This window comes from Vipera berus (genome assembly GCF_964194415.1).
Source record: "Vipera berus genome assembly, chromosome: 3".
NCBI lineage: Eukaryota > Metazoa > Chordata > Lepidosauria > Squamata > Viperidae > Vipera > Vipera berus.
The window spans coordinates 196091689-196107249 of NC_138204.1; the positions used below are offsets into that span (position 1 = coordinate 196091689).

Sequence of the window (15561 nt, forward strand, 5' to 3'; positions counted from 1 at the left end):
AGCAAAATTTCTAGAATTACTAGTTTATCAGTGATAAAAATAGGAAGAATTACTCATTGTTTTCTCTTGTGTTTCTCAGAAGAATCTGCCTAGGTACTCTGGGAAGTACATGCCAGACTAGATGAGCAAACATCTGTCGTGGCTAATTATAAATTCTTAATCTTTGATTTCTAGTATTATGTATTTGAGACAAACAGGTCTTTCCTGTTATGACTTTTTCTTCTAAAGAAACCTCTTGATTATGGTGCCTAAATACTAAGCAAATCCTATTCGTCTTAGCGTGTTGTCTAATCCTGCCAAATATATGTGGTGTCATCTTCTATTCACTTCTAATGAAACTAAGAAGCCCTTTTCAGATTTATAATCTGTTGAGGATACCATAATCAGTACTAGTTACATGCTAAGATACTGAAAAATTGTCCATCATAGTTTTATATTACATTATAGAATAGGTTTTATATGAATATTCTTTCTCTTGATTTTCAAAGAAAAGCATGAGTAACTGACAGCGAAAAGATACAGTGAATTACTGTTTAAAACAATATTTCTAAGTTTGCGTAAATCTGAATCGGTATCAATTTATTTTTCATTTTGCCTTTTAAAGGACTGAACATCTATATGCATTTTTTGTTCAGTGGAGTCCTGAAATATATGCAGAAGATACAGGAGAATCAAATAGAGAGCCAGGATTTATTGTAGTAAAAAAAATTGAAACTCAGGCTGGTGAAGATTCAATTAATGAAATAGCTGTTAAGGAGTGGGAGGTAAGTAAATGCTAGTTATCAACTTTAGAAAACAACATTTGTTTAAAATTCTTTTTCTACATGGGGAAGTTTCATCAACTAATATTGTTAAGTAAAAGTTGTAAACACATGTTTAGCTAATGACTGCATAGTTTAATTTTTCTTAGTATTGTATGATAGTATCTCAGTGTATAATGCTGTTTGCATTTTGGGACTGAAGCAAAGGTCAGGCAGCAGTTATATGTAAACAAATGTAACAAATAGTTTGTTTATTTAAGCATGAAACATGAAAATCCAAAACGTTAGGGGTGATTTGAAATACTAACAAGAGCAGTAAGCATTTTGCTTACCAATCTTTCATTCCCTAGCAGCTTTTTTCATGGATTACTGGGCAAGAATTGAACATTTCTCGGTTGTTAATACTGCCTGTTTTCTTACTCATTTCCAGTAAAATCTCTTTCATGTTTTTCTCCAATTTACAAGGATTATTTCAGCATCCATTACATGCAATTATTAATTTGAAAAATCAGTGTAATGTGTATATACTGTGTATGTGTGTGTGTGTGTGTGTGTGTGTGTGTGTGTGTGTGTGTGTGTGTATATATATATATATATATATATATATATATATATATATATATATATATATATATATATATATATATATATATATATATATATATATATATATATACTGTATATATACAGTATAATGTATATAATATAATGTATTATATACATTATAAATAGGGTTTTTTGGCTTCAGTTACTACTCTGAAGGCAATTGTTACATACATTAATATAGTACAAACAATATCGCAAATAAAAATAGTTATGGATATTATTTGGGTATTAAATATCAGAAGCCTGGGAAAGTCTCTACTTTCCATAATAATAATTCAAAATCTCTATATGCCTTCCTTAATTTGCATTCATATTTTAAATATACAACTTTATGTACTGTGTAACATTGTGTGACTAGTTTATTGTCCATCTTTATTTTAAAGCCACTTTTCAAAAAACCAAATCACAATATTCAGAATAGTAAAAACAGTTTATAATGAGATGTTAAAACATAAACAATTCAATCAATACTTCAACAGACATAATACAAAAATCACAAATTAAAACAAAAATCCTAGATAATGTTGAATCAGATCACAAAGCATTAGGCTTACTGCTAATGGTATCTAAACAAGATTGGTATTAGATGGTTATATTGTTTTTGCGAAATTGAGAAATCCTGGCTTTACCCATAAAATGTCCTTGATTGCTACTTGAAGAGCACTTCATCCTGGGTATTTCACTGCGCAGGACATTTAAACGTGCCTCCTGGGGGCTGGTTGGGGTGGGCAGTGGCCTCAGGTGCCAAGCCGGGAGGCGCTCTCCCTTCCAGCCTAACTCTCTGGGGATCCCTTGCCCTTCATGAGGTGGGAAGAGGGGGGCCATGCCCAATCCCTACCCGAGCCTGGCCAACATTCCCCAGCCCCGCCGGCATCCATTGGCCCATGTCCTGCTCAGAAGGGGCCAAAGTGTGAACCATGAGTCCCGGCTGCAACCAGAGCCGTGGCAGCCCTGCGGGGAGAAAGTTTATGCAGGTGGTCCCTTCCCTTTTTTTCCCATCCTGTGAAAGGTCAGGCTGGGAGGGAGGGAGCTATCCCACTTCCCGCCCTTCTTTAGCCCCTTTGCTGCTTCTGCCATGCCTCCTGGCCTGGTAACCAAGGCCACTGCCCACTTCACCCGGCCACGGGGAGGCAAGTTTAAGTGTCCCATGCAGTGAAATACCTGGGGAGAAGTGTGCCTCAGTGGCTTGCTGGCAGAGGGCCCATCGAATATAAACACTAGTGGTGGTTCAGCTGCGGCAGGGGCAGTGAAGAAGTGGACGCGGTAATCTGGCCGGCGCAAATTGTCCTACACCCTACCCATGTATCCAAAATAATTTCTGTAGCAAAAGGTCTCAAGTCTCTGAAGATGTTGTTTGCTTAACATTTATTAATGTTAATATACACACTTCTGCTGTTCCACGTTATTAATTTCTCTGCTGCTCATATATGCATTGAAAGGCTATTTCAGAATATCCGAATAAGAGCAAGGAGAAAGGACAGAACTGCTGTTAAGGCTGGATTCTGCCAACTAAATGAAGCATTGAAAGAAGCTTTAAGAATGCTAAACTTTCTAATCTGTGAATGATGAGTAATTTATAATTTAGACCTTTGATTGGTGATGTTATGAACTGTTATCCAAAAGTATCTTAGTGTTGATTACTGTAGCTGTAACAATTCTTATACATCATGTATAATAACGACACACCAATCAGAGCCCATAGGGATGGAAATCACCTTAGGCTCAGGACACAAGCTGTTCCAGAAGAAAATGGCCCTTACTTATTATACTTCTTGATACTGGAGATCTTTATCAGACATTCTCTGTTTGGACTGGCGGAACAGAATGTGGTGGAATATAGGTTGTCTTACAGATACCAAGACCATACTGAATCACCCATGGCTTTTAAAGTGACAATCAGCACCCTTAACATACCCAAAAACTTAACACAGAATTAGCTCTGTCAACAGAATTGTCACATGACAATAAGAAGGTTATACCTTAACTTTACAGGTGACTACATTTTGCACCAGTTACAATTTCTTTATAACTGTCTTTAGGGCAGACAGTTATAAAGCAATAATTGGAGATGACCATCTCATTTCATCCTCAGAGATTATTTACAGATTGTTCCTTTTCAAGATGGCAGCAACCATATTTTCTGTCAACTAGATTTAAGGGAATAATACAAACAGCTGCAACTCTATTCTGTAATTCTGAATTAACTTTGTAGCAAGCTTCAACAGAAACTTTAGGCAGAAGCTCATTAGGTACCTTGTATTTTAGATTAGCTGTATTGGAGTTTCTCACATGTTTTTGTAAAAACAAGTTCAGTTTTGTAAACACAGATTTTAACAGTGTGTCTCTTGCTTGTAAACTAATTCTTTTTTAACAAAGGACACACATGAAAATTGATCATAGAATATAAGACTTTATAAATGGGCTAAATTTACTGAACCTGTCATTATTTTCTTGATTTTGCATCTACAAAGTAGTTCTAAATATTGCCTGGGCCCTGTTTTTATGATGTACAAATGAATGAGGATTGTGGAATATTATAATTTAATTGTTATTTGCTGTTATAAAGCTATAATTATATAAAATGTATATGTATTGATACAAACTAATGTTGTCCCAATGTTGTGGAACTTTATTTAATAATGGATACATTATTTTATTACCTCTTGTGCAATTCATGTGGCTGTGGAACTTTTCCCCTTTGAAATGTTTCAAAGCAGGCAAGAGGAGCAGATTTTTTTTTTATCCATTCTCATGAGGCTGCCAAATGTATAGGGCAAGGGTGTCAAACAGCCGGCCAGTGGGCTGGATGCATCATATGAAGGCCACGCCCACCCCGGCTCTGGCAATGCAAAAAAAGTCACGTTATGTCGCGACGTGTTATGCGGCGAGTTTGACACCCGTGGTGTAGGACAGGGCTTTTCAACCAGTGGTACGGGTACCACCTGTGGTACATTGGGACCTGGCAGGTGGTATGCGACCATCCTAGAAAAGTGGTAGAGGGGGAAGTGAATGAGCTGAACCGGTGGCAGCAGTGCACAAGCCTGAGTGAGAGACGGCTGGAGCTGCAGGGCTCAGAGAAAGCACCAGGATCAGCGCTTCTTCGTTGCTCTCAGGGCTCAGTGGAAGCGCCAGGATCAGCACCAGCCTCCAGCTGTAGCTCGGCGCTGATCCTGGCGCTTCTGAGTCCAAAAGAAGCACCGATCAGCTGGAATGTTGCAGCATCTCCAGGGTCTTGTGATTTACATTCAGATGCTTGGCAACTGATTCATATTTATGACGGTCACAGTGTCGCAGGGTCATGTGAAGTGACCAAAACATGCGGCAACCACCCAGCAGACGGGGGGAATAAAAACCAAACACCCCCCACCCCATCCCCGCTGCCAATCCTCAACAGAAATGCTCACAACAATGAAAACCTCAGACAGGACGAAGAGCGCCACCAGGCGGGCACGCAGGTGTCTTGCTCGGCAGTGCCTTGGGGGGCACTTTTTTCAATGCCATTGTAACTTTGAACAGTTACAAACAGCATTTCTATTTACTTTGCTGCCACTGGTTTTCTATATATTTATTCACAAACATGAAAAGAGCAAGGAATGGAAGACTTGGTTTTAATAGAAGATGGATCCTAGTGAAATATGCTCACAATCCAGTGGGATAAAGGACACTGATTAATAGTGAGAAAAGTCTAATTAAGCCTTTTTACAGAGGCTTAAGGAGATTTAAACACCGTTTATCATTATAGAACTGCAGCAGGAAATCTGTTTTCCTCCAGTTGTTGCTGAATTAAAATTTCAGATAGTATGACCCAATGGTAATAGATGTTGGGAGTTGTGATTCACAACAGTTGCAGGTTAAAGAAAATTAAGTGAGTTCAACAATCACAACAAAAACTATTCTCATTACATGTAAACAAGAATTGATTTAATGCTATTAAAAATAAAAAGAATTAGCTTTGACAAATTTCTCATTGAATTCTAAAAGAGTAGTGTGTCTCTTTAAACTTTTTGCTCTTTAAGCACTTTAGTGCACTGCAACCTTCCTTGAATATAGAAACATCTGTGTTGTGCTTTCTGTGGTAATGACACACCCCAGGATGAACACACTCTTCGCTCATTAGTTGTTAATCCTGTCAATCAATTCAATGCAACTAGCATGATATTCTGTCTGCAAGGAGAGCTTTTGCTGTGCCTTGAATTAAAAGCAGATAGTATGCTGGGGAGAAATGCTCATTGAAGCTTAAATTAATGTGACTATTTTTTTCAAAGGAAATAATTTTTGGTATGGCAAGAAAGGAAGAAAGCATCACTCAATGAGAAATAAATATACTTTGGTAATTCTGTGAGAAATATTTATGTTATTGTTACTATGATGCTATTGTAATCAGTAATGTCCCCTGCTTTTTCTTTTAATATTCATTATAGATCAGAATTTTAGAATCTCTGATTAAGAATGCAATTTAAAAGTTTACTATTTTAATTTAAAAGTTGGAATTCAAAATAATCTGATTTAAAACAATGTAATTGTGGTAGATTTCACGGAGAAATATATTTTTGGGAAATTTCTTACACTAATTTGCCTGTTCTTTTACTGACATGGTGCAGTATTAATGTAATGTAATTTATGGTGCAGTATTAATGTAATGTAATTTATGATTTTACATGCTTTCCAGGTGTTAATTTGGGATGTGGATAATCTGTGAGTTGATACAATCATATTTTGGTATTGGTACAGAGGATGTTTTTTATGCTATTGAGTCTTTAAAATAAAAATGGAAATATTACACAGTGTGTGGTTAATGTCTATCTGTTTACTTCGGTGATTTGCATGTTCTCTGACTTCCAGAAAAGGGAACAAAACTTCATCTGGAATATTGGAGAGGAGTTCTGCACCATGTTTGTAAATACTGTATACTTTAAACTGAAATTTTAGGTCTTCCAATAATGTTTGTGAAACTTTTCATCTTCAACAATTAAATGATCTATTTATCATTTGCATTGTACTTTCTTTCAGTATGTCGGTTAGAAAATGTTACTTATTTCTGTTGTGTATTTGGGCACCCTCAAGTCTGCTCAGAAAGGGTGGGGCATTTGGGGCTGCTGGGGGGGGGGAGCAGAGCACCAGGAAGACCTGATGGTGAATGGAAGTGAAATTAGAAATAGTACTTTATTGTACAGTACTTTTATTTTTTCATTGGAATTGCAAGATCCCTGTAAGAGTCATAGCCTCTGAAACTATGTGATGCAGATCTCTTTCTGTTAACCAGGAATATGTGTTTTTTAGTCTCTCAGTATTAATTTAAAAAGTTGAGATTTTTCCTCATTTTGGTTATATAAGAAAAGAAAAAGCAATCAGCTGAAGGTTTCCTACGTATTTCTTCAGGCCTTACCATGTATGTTCTATTTTTAAGACAATATGAACTGTCTTAACATTAAGAAAACCATTAAGAATTTAATATTAAGAATTGTAAATAGGATAGGAAGATACTGTTTAAGAATTAGGGGAATATGGTGATATACAACTAGAAATGGCTATATATTGTGTCCTGAAGAACTTTTTATCATTTCTGTGTGTTGCAAAATAAATCTTCTTTACCGATAGCAGATGAATGTCACTTATCTTTCAGTTATATTATAAAATCAGTGATTTCTTACAGTATATTGTAAAATAACTGATTTAAGTCACCAAATGCAAAAGACTTGTTTTAGCACAAAAGGTCTTATAGAAGTAACTTCAAGGACAGTTTCTAAACCAATGCAGCAAGCTGATTTTTCCAGTTTAAAATAAAAGCTTTAAAAAAAACCTGTTTAGAACAACCTTTGACTAACAGGATTGTTGGCTTTATATACTGGTTATGCAATAATTACACACATGAATCTTTGGCTTTTTAAATCACTGGGGAGTGTGTCCATTTCACTGCCCCATGTGTCAGAAAGCAGAGCCAGACGGAAAATTCTAGGGCTGGTTTGCACCCAGAAATGGCATAGATACCATAATTGGTTTAAGAAATTACCCAGTACTAGTTAGTTTATTTGTGTCAGGTTATTTATTTTCTCAGCACTGCAGTTTTCTGAATTCAAATTGAACCCAGATAAACCAAACTTGAATCTGAATCTTCTTGCAGCTTATAGTTGGCAACATACCGCTTCAAAATACTGGCGGTTCTATAGGCTACCATGGTATTAAACTTTATTTTCATACCATATGATTTTACCGTTTAGGTAGGATACTTTATGTGCCAGTGCCTTAGTTGTTTTGAGACTTTTTGCTCATTGAAAGCAAAATATCTTATAAATATGTAGTTTATATTTGCTATTACAGCATTTTAATAACACTTGCTCTGTCCAGTTTCCATAAAATTATAATAAAACTGGCTTGAGTGTATAAATTTAATACTAAGACTGAAATATTGTTATGAACTGTGGTGTATTTATAGTATCTAATCTCTACTACTTTGCACAGTAAGAAATTGCAGAGCCATTGGTGCACAACTTTGGAAAGAGTTATCACAGAGGATTGGCAGCAATAGGCAATATTTGTCTTATATGAGATATTCAACGTAGTACAGATGAATATAGACATACTTTTTGCAATACATCTATTGTGTCCCTATCAAACACCTTGAGAAGTACTGCAATTCCAGGATATTTCAAATTATTTTCTGTGTTTTGCATCGCTAATTAAATTTTTAAGACGGATTAGTTGAAATCCATCCCCAACTAACAGTAGGATTAGTCTGCCAGATTCCAAGCTGAGGACTCTAACATTTAAGAGGTATCTCACCTGAAAAGAAACACACTGAACTAATCACTATAAAAATTGCAAAATAAAGTCCTCATTTAGCATTCTGTGAGAGAGTTTTTTTTACATGAAACCAGTCCTCGTTGCCGTAATTTAATAATAGTATAATATGTCATAGCCATTAATAACTACATTTAGCAAAATGATTACATGGTTGTACATTCATAAAGTAAAATTTAACCAAGTTACCTAAGTAATAATATAAAGCTTCACATTTTCAAAATCACAAAGTTATATTCTGAGGTAACTTATGCTAATCAGGAAATATTTCTGCTTTAATGAAGAACAGAATATTGTATCTCTTTGCAACTCCTCTGAGTATATTTTCCTGTTAAACAGTAGGAAGAGGAAACATGCTTGATCCTTGCGGATGGGATATCTTCTTTAGTTCTTCTAACCTAATTTTAAATGAAACAATAGAAAACTTCAGTAATGAAAAAAGTTAAAGGTTTCCAAGTGAAATTTACAAGAAGGTTTGAAAAAAATTCCACAGCTATTTTTTTTAATGATTACCATTTATGCTATTATTGGAAAATAATTAGTGGTCTTGATCTTTTTAGGCTAGGTAGTCCTCAACACAGGACCATAATTAAGCCTGCAATTACTGTCATAAAATTTAACCAAGTAACCTATGTAATATTATAAAGCTTTACCTTTTCAAAACCACAAAGTTATATTCTAAGGTAATTTATGCTAATCAGGAAATATTTTTGCTTTATTGAAGAAGAGAATATTGTAACTCTTTGCAGCTCCTCTGAGTATATTTAAAAGACGTTAAGTTGTGATGGTCATTAAGCAAGTTACCATATGAGAGCACCTGATTTTATGACCTTTTTGCAGCAGTTGTTAAGCAAATCCATTGTTCACTGTGGGCATTTTTTACTGGAAACTGGAAGTAAATGCTGCTTTCTGGCTAAAAACTTTGTAAATTGCAATCATGTGACAGTCGGATGTTGCAAACAGCTGTAAATGTGAGCCAGTTGCCAAATGCCCAAAATGAGGTCATGTGACTGCAAGGGGGCCATTGGAATTTTCAACCTGGGTTTTAAATAGCTTTTCTGCTTTTCATCCTAACTTGGAATTGTCCCTAAATGGTCATTTGAAAACTATATAAGCTGAACTACTGCATCATTTTTTCAAAAAAAAATCCAGCCTAAAAGTATTCCACTTTATTTGTTCCAAGAAAAAAACATGGATACATTTTATGCAATTAATAAGAGTTGAGTTTAACTCATGGAAAACTTTCTCTTTTATTGATGACATTATTAAGGGCAACTTGAATGCTGCATTTATGCAGCAGAGATAAAGTATGCATTAGACAGCAAGGTATCAAATATTGTGCAGGTAGTTCTTAACTTATAACCATTCATTTAGTGACTGTTTGAAGTACCACTGAAAAAAGTGACTTATGACCAGTTTTTACACTTCTGACTATTGTAGTATCCACATGGTCATGTGATAAAAATTTGGGCAATTGGCAAATGTCCCGGGGTCATGTGATCACCATTTGTAAACTTCCCAGCCAGCTTCCAGCAAGCAGTGTAAGTGGGGGAAGCCAGATTCACTTAATGGCTGCATTCATTTAACAATCGCAGTGGTTCCCTTAACTGGCAAAAGTTGTAAAATGAAGTTCAATTCACTGAACTTCCTCACTTAGTATTGGAAATTTTGAGCTCAATTGTTATAAGTCAAGGACTTCCTGTAATTGCAAAAAAGAGATTATTTTTGTAAAACTTTTTGATATTATAAATCTTATGAGGAGAGGTCCCTTCTTTGAGTTGTTGGGAATTGGGCTTTCTTTCTTCATGTATGTTCATTACAGCTATTCTGAACAGCCAAATTCTTGTTTCTCTACTGCAAACAGAAAATAACTGTGACAGCAAGAATATATTGTATAAATATTATATTGTGCTATATAGAAAGGTGCATGCTTCTGTAACTATGCTATGTAAGTGTGAAAGTTGTCTTTTGTAAGAGATTATATATTGGGCCTGAAGAAATTGAAGAATAATGAACATTTTTTTTAAAAAAATGAGTCATGTAGAGAAGAATTCTCAAAGGTCTGCAGTGGTGAGACCCCTCCTCAAAAAGCCTGCCCTGGACCCGGCTGTTTTAAATAATTATCGTCCAGTCTCCAACTTTTGCTTTTTGGCGAAGGTTGTTGAGAGTGTGGTGGTGCATCAGCTTCCCCTGTTCCTGGAGGAAACTGATTATCTGGACCCGTACCAATCGGGTTTCAGGCCCGGACACAGCACAGAGACGGCATTGGTCGCGCTGGTGAATGATCTCTGGCGGGCTCAGGACGGGTTGTTCCTCTGTCCTAGTCCTATTAGATCTCTCAGCGGCTTTTGATACCATCGACCATGGTATCCTACTGCGGCGTCTCAGGGGGTTGGGAGTGGGAGGCACCGTTTTACTGTGGTTCTCCTATCTCCTGGGCCGCTCGCAGTTGGTGTTGATGGGAGGGCAGAGATCCACCCCGAGGCCTCTTGTTTGTGGAGTTCCTCAGGGGTTGGTTCTCTCGCCCCTCCTGTTCAGCATCTACATGAAGCCGCTGGGTGAGATCATTTGTGGTTTCGGGGTGGGGTATCATCAGTACGCTGATGATACCCAACTTTTTCTTTCCACCCCAAACCAACCCAGCAATGCCCTCACCGTGATGTCCCGTTGCCTGGAGGCGGTCCAGGTCTGGATGGGGAGAAACAGGCTTCGTCTCAATCCTGCCAAGACTGAGTGGCTGTGCATATCGGCATCTCGGGTTAACCAGACCATACCACCTTTAACGATGGGGGGTGAGGTGTTACCCCCCGTTGATAGGGCTCGAAACCTGGGCGTCCTCCTTGACTCCCGGCTCAATTTTGAACACCACATAGGAGCCATGACCAGGGGGGCTTTTGCCCAGGTTCGCCTGGTGCGCCAGTTGCGACCCTACCTGGACCGAGATGCCCTACGCAGTCACTCATGCGCTCGTGACCTCCCGTTTAGACTACTGCAACGCTCTCTACATGGGGCTGCCCTTGAGGACCACTCGGAGGCTTCAGCTGGTGCAGAATGTGGCCGCGCGAGTTGTGATGGGGGTTTCCCGATACTCCCATGTAACACCTCTACTCCGCGAGCTGCATTGGCTTCCGGTTGCCCTCCGGGTGAGATTCAAGGTGCTGGTGATGACCTATAAAGCCCTAAATGGTTTGGGTCCGGGATATCTGAGGGAACACCTGCCGGCATCAAGCTCCCTTCGTCCAGTGCGCTCCCACAGGGAGGGTCTTCTCAGGGTGCCGCCGGTAAAAGATTGCCGGTGGGTAACACCCAGGGGGAGGGTCTTCTCAGTGGGTGTGCCTGCCCTCTGGAACCAGCTGCCCGTGGAGCTTAGGACTGCCCCCGACCTCCGTTCATTCCGCCGGGACCTGAAGACCTGGCTCTTCGAGCTCTCTGGCCCAGGCTGAAAATTTTAATTTTAATTTTAATTGGGGTTTTTTACTTTTTCAGGGACTGTTGGAATTATTTTTAATTGTTTTTAACTTTTGTATTTCTTGTTTTAAACACCCTGTAAACCGCCCTGAGTCCTGCGGGAAAGGGCGGTATATAAATCAAATTAAATAAATAAATAAATACTGCAGAATCCTAGGGTTCCATGAAAGACTATGGGAAATTAAAAAAGAAAAAATCATTATGAAAAGACATTCTGGGAATCTTTTCTTTTATTTAAACAGGTTCCATAGCCTGGTAAAATGTGAAAACATTAATCTGGAACTTTAATTTCTGTTTATTCTAGAGATGTGAGAAAATTATGACTCTTTAAATTATGTAGGTACAGTAGTGGTCTGAGTTTCTGAAAGTTCTTAAGATATAAACTTCAGCCTGCCTCTCTGGCCTGTTGACTGCAGAAATTGTTTTGATAAACAGGAAAAAAAACACATTTGTTTTGATAAACAGTTGGAGAGTGTTGAATGAATATAGAACTAATTTAATACCCCAGCGTTTCTTCCTTTGTTTTATTATGATTTTGCTTGTTAATAATATGCATACAGTCTGTTTTGCCAGGTTTGAATTTATAAGTGCATATTAAAGTCATCTCACCATATGTGAATCCATTAAGGCCTGAATCTGGCCAACTTCATGCTGTTGTATGCAGTTGGAATCATTTTGTCTTATTTTTTCTAACTTACATAATACAGATTTCAACCATAAAATACAGTTTATATACTTATAAGACAGATATTAAATGTTTACTGGCTATTGTTTAAGGTTATTCCTTACTTTTCTAGAGGCCTGAAATATGTTTGTAAACTGCATCTGTCTGTAAATTCCCCTAGAGGACATTTGATTTTTTTTTTTATAAACAATGATTAATAAGATAGTACCTTACAGTATTGTTCATGGACAATGTGGTCATTGTAACCCAGGATGTAAATGCCACATCTTTCAAGTTTAGTACCGCATTTCAGCAATAGTAAGATATCTGTCTGAAGTCTGAAATGCCATTATCCTTTATACATTTCTCTAGTCCAATACTATCCATCCTTTTAATGCATAGTGGAATTCATCAGTAATTTAACTGTATATGATGTGTTTGTGCTGGTTTTCATACTGTCGAGCACAACAGTATTTCTTGATTCACACGATTTTATGTCCTCTCTTATTTGCTGTTTAGTAAGGAAAAGAGACTCAAATATGGCAATCAGTCAATCAAATATGGGAATGTTTTCTCATATAAAAATTATTCGAGTCATTTGATAATTTTAGTTTCTTTTTTCTGTATTTTTTTTACAATTGCTTTTATACAAAGCCTGTTTTCGTTTCTGCTTCTTTTTTATAAAAACAGCAGGTGGTATTTATGTAAGGAAACATTTCATGGATGTGCACAGTTATGTTTACCTAGCAGATTATTTTTATTCTGTGGTACAAATTTATTTTTTTATTTTATTGGAAATTCTGACTGTTGTATGTCTATATGTGTATTATATATGTGCTCTGTATCCTTACAATGTTGCTTTTATTTTTGTTTCATTGTCAATTTCTTTCTCCCCACCCTTTGTTTTACTTTGCCATACTCTGTTTATTTTATATTGTTTTATTTTTCATTTAAAAACTGTAAGTGGAATTATTGTCTTCCTGTCTCCATATTCAGGTAGTGTCAGTGGCTGAGTATCACCGCAGAATCGATGCTCTAAATAGTGAAGAACTACGTACGCTCTGCCGACGTCTCAAGGTGCTTTCTTCTCAACTAGAGATTAGAATTTTTTTAATGTAGTGGTCCTGATCAGAACAAAGCCGATATTCAATTATTTTGTCTTCATTACTATACTGAAATAAGGCAGCAATAACTTTCCCATGGTTGTTCTGATGACATTTTTGACAATTGAGTCATTTTTAGAGCTGAGCCAAACTTCTGCAAGTTCAAAGTAAACTTCCAGTGATAACGCAAGTGCTTCATTATTTTGATCAAATTTTGAATAGATCTTCCAAATACTACTCTGTTACAAGAACTATGCAGACCTTAAGTTAGCCCATAAGATGTAACTCAGGAAAAGTGTAATTCCTGAAGACTGTGAAACCAGTTGATGAAGCTTCCTGACCAAACTTAAATTAAAGATTGCCTGGATTCTCACAGAGTTATTTCTATGAGGCAAAGTAGAAGTAACATCCCAATACCTTAGGAGGCTGATGAATGGCTGAAATTTAAGATACTTAGATTTGCACATTCAATCTCATCCACTTTTGCACAGCTGGGTTATCACAGTTTATTTTAATAGTATGAACAAAACAGTTGTATTGTTCAATATTAACTGTTAATGTTAATTATGATGAATGAATCAGACTACTTCAAATATTTCTAAAGCTGTCCTATAGTTTCCTATGTGAATGTAACAGGTTGTTGTGCATGTTGGCCTTGTGGCTCTACGGAAGCAGGAGAGGCATTATGTGAGAGGAGACTGGAATTATTGACATTCGTCTAAATCAGCCCATCCATATCTAGGACCTTCCTGATGGATTGAGGCTACATATCATAGAATCCCAATCTGATGAATTCCCATATCTTTGGAAAAGTTATTTGTGAGGCTATGACTTTAGAGTGAGATGTTGATGTTTGCCTTCACTTTTAGTTTGGTGACCACTGCTAGTAAGTGCTGGCATTTGTAGTGCCGTTTGTATTCTTCTGAAATCTAATGTGTATATACTACCGAAGTTCCCATATCTGTTATGATGTATTGTTGCTATTGCCTGACTACTCTCCGTGTTCTTGGTGACTTACAATGAGCTGTATCACCATTATATATCTGCTTGTTCAGTTTTACATCTCCAATTAGCCTAAGAACTATATCAGATAAGCCTGGTATGGTATGAGCTGTTCCTTATAATGCTGTGTCCTGGAAGTGATTGGTTACTTATAAATTGATTTCTTGTGAGCTCTGCAAGGACATGCAATCTCAGACTGATCTTAACTGTGAAGCAAAAGCTTGGTGAAGTGGATGCAGGAAGCCTTTGCTATAAGGTTAGCAGCTGGTTCTGCTGGGATCTGGCTATTCTTACACAAGAAGCCAGCGCTAGCCAGAAGTGGATCAAATCAGTAGTGGATCATATCAGGTTGCATAGCAGTTGTAAATGTGGTACTGTCCTTTCTGTGTTGGCTGTCTGTAAATGAGATCTTTATCATCGGGTAACCCATTTTGAAAGTCCCGTTTCCTTCAGATACCTCTACCTGGGCTGAATCTTTATTTCCTATTTTGTGCACAATTATTTCTGCAAATCCTGTTACTTTTTCCTGTTGTAACATCCTTCTCTTATTGTTAATTTAAACTTCATAGTCCCTTCTTCAAGTTTAGTTACTCTATGGTCCTTAGCATCAATTCCATCCACCCACCCACCCCAAACCATGACTTAATTTAATTTAATTTAATTTAATAATTTGATTTCTATACCGCCCTTCTCCCGAAGGACTCAGGGCGGTGAACAGGGCAATACACAATAAAAATCAGATACAAAAATTAAAAAACCATTAAAAACCAATTAAACATCATGCCCATAAAATCAATACATATTAAGTTAAAAACTAATTTTAAAAAACCCAACCCCACCCCGTCAGACCAGGCCAGCTTGTTCGAAAAAGAATGTTTTAAGATCGCGCCGGAAGGAGCAAAGGTCGGGGGCCGTCCGGAGCTCAACCGGTAAGCTGTTCCAAAGGTCTGGCGCGCCCACAGAGAACGCTCTCCCCCTGGGGGTCGCCAATCGGCATTCTTTGATCGGCGGCACCCTGAGGAGGCCCTCTCTGTGGGAGCGCACTGGACGGAGGGACGTTGACGCACTGGACGGAGGGACGTTGACTTAGCAGAGACCTGCGTAACCTCACTGGCCATTTTCCAGCATTGTTCCCATCTTGATGGTTCTTGTGGATACC

At 37.5% G+C, this 15561-nt stretch overlaps 2 protein-coding genes across 3 annotated transcripts in view; one reads left to right on the plus strand and one right to left on the minus strand.

Annotated features, from left to right (window-relative positions):
* The window catches only part of ABRA (actin binding Rho activating protein), a 110773-nt gene that overhangs the window by 67031 nt on the left and 28181 nt on the right, over positions 1-15561 (minus strand). The gene's annotated exons all lie outside the window — the stretch shown is intronic.
* The window catches only part of OXR1 (oxidation resistance 1), a 60190-nt gene that overhangs the window by 29328 nt on the left and 15301 nt on the right, over positions 1-15561 (plus strand). Inside the window, exons 9-10 of one of the 2 annotated variants that reach the window (XM_081324444.1) lie at positions 605-764; positions 13294-13374. In XM_081324444.1, the coding sequence (XP_081180570.1) occupies positions 605-764; positions 13294-13374 (241 nt within the window). The remainder of the gene's footprint in view (positions 1-604; positions 765-13293; positions 13375-15561) is intronic. The other variant, XM_081324445.1, reaches the window with a different exon arrangement.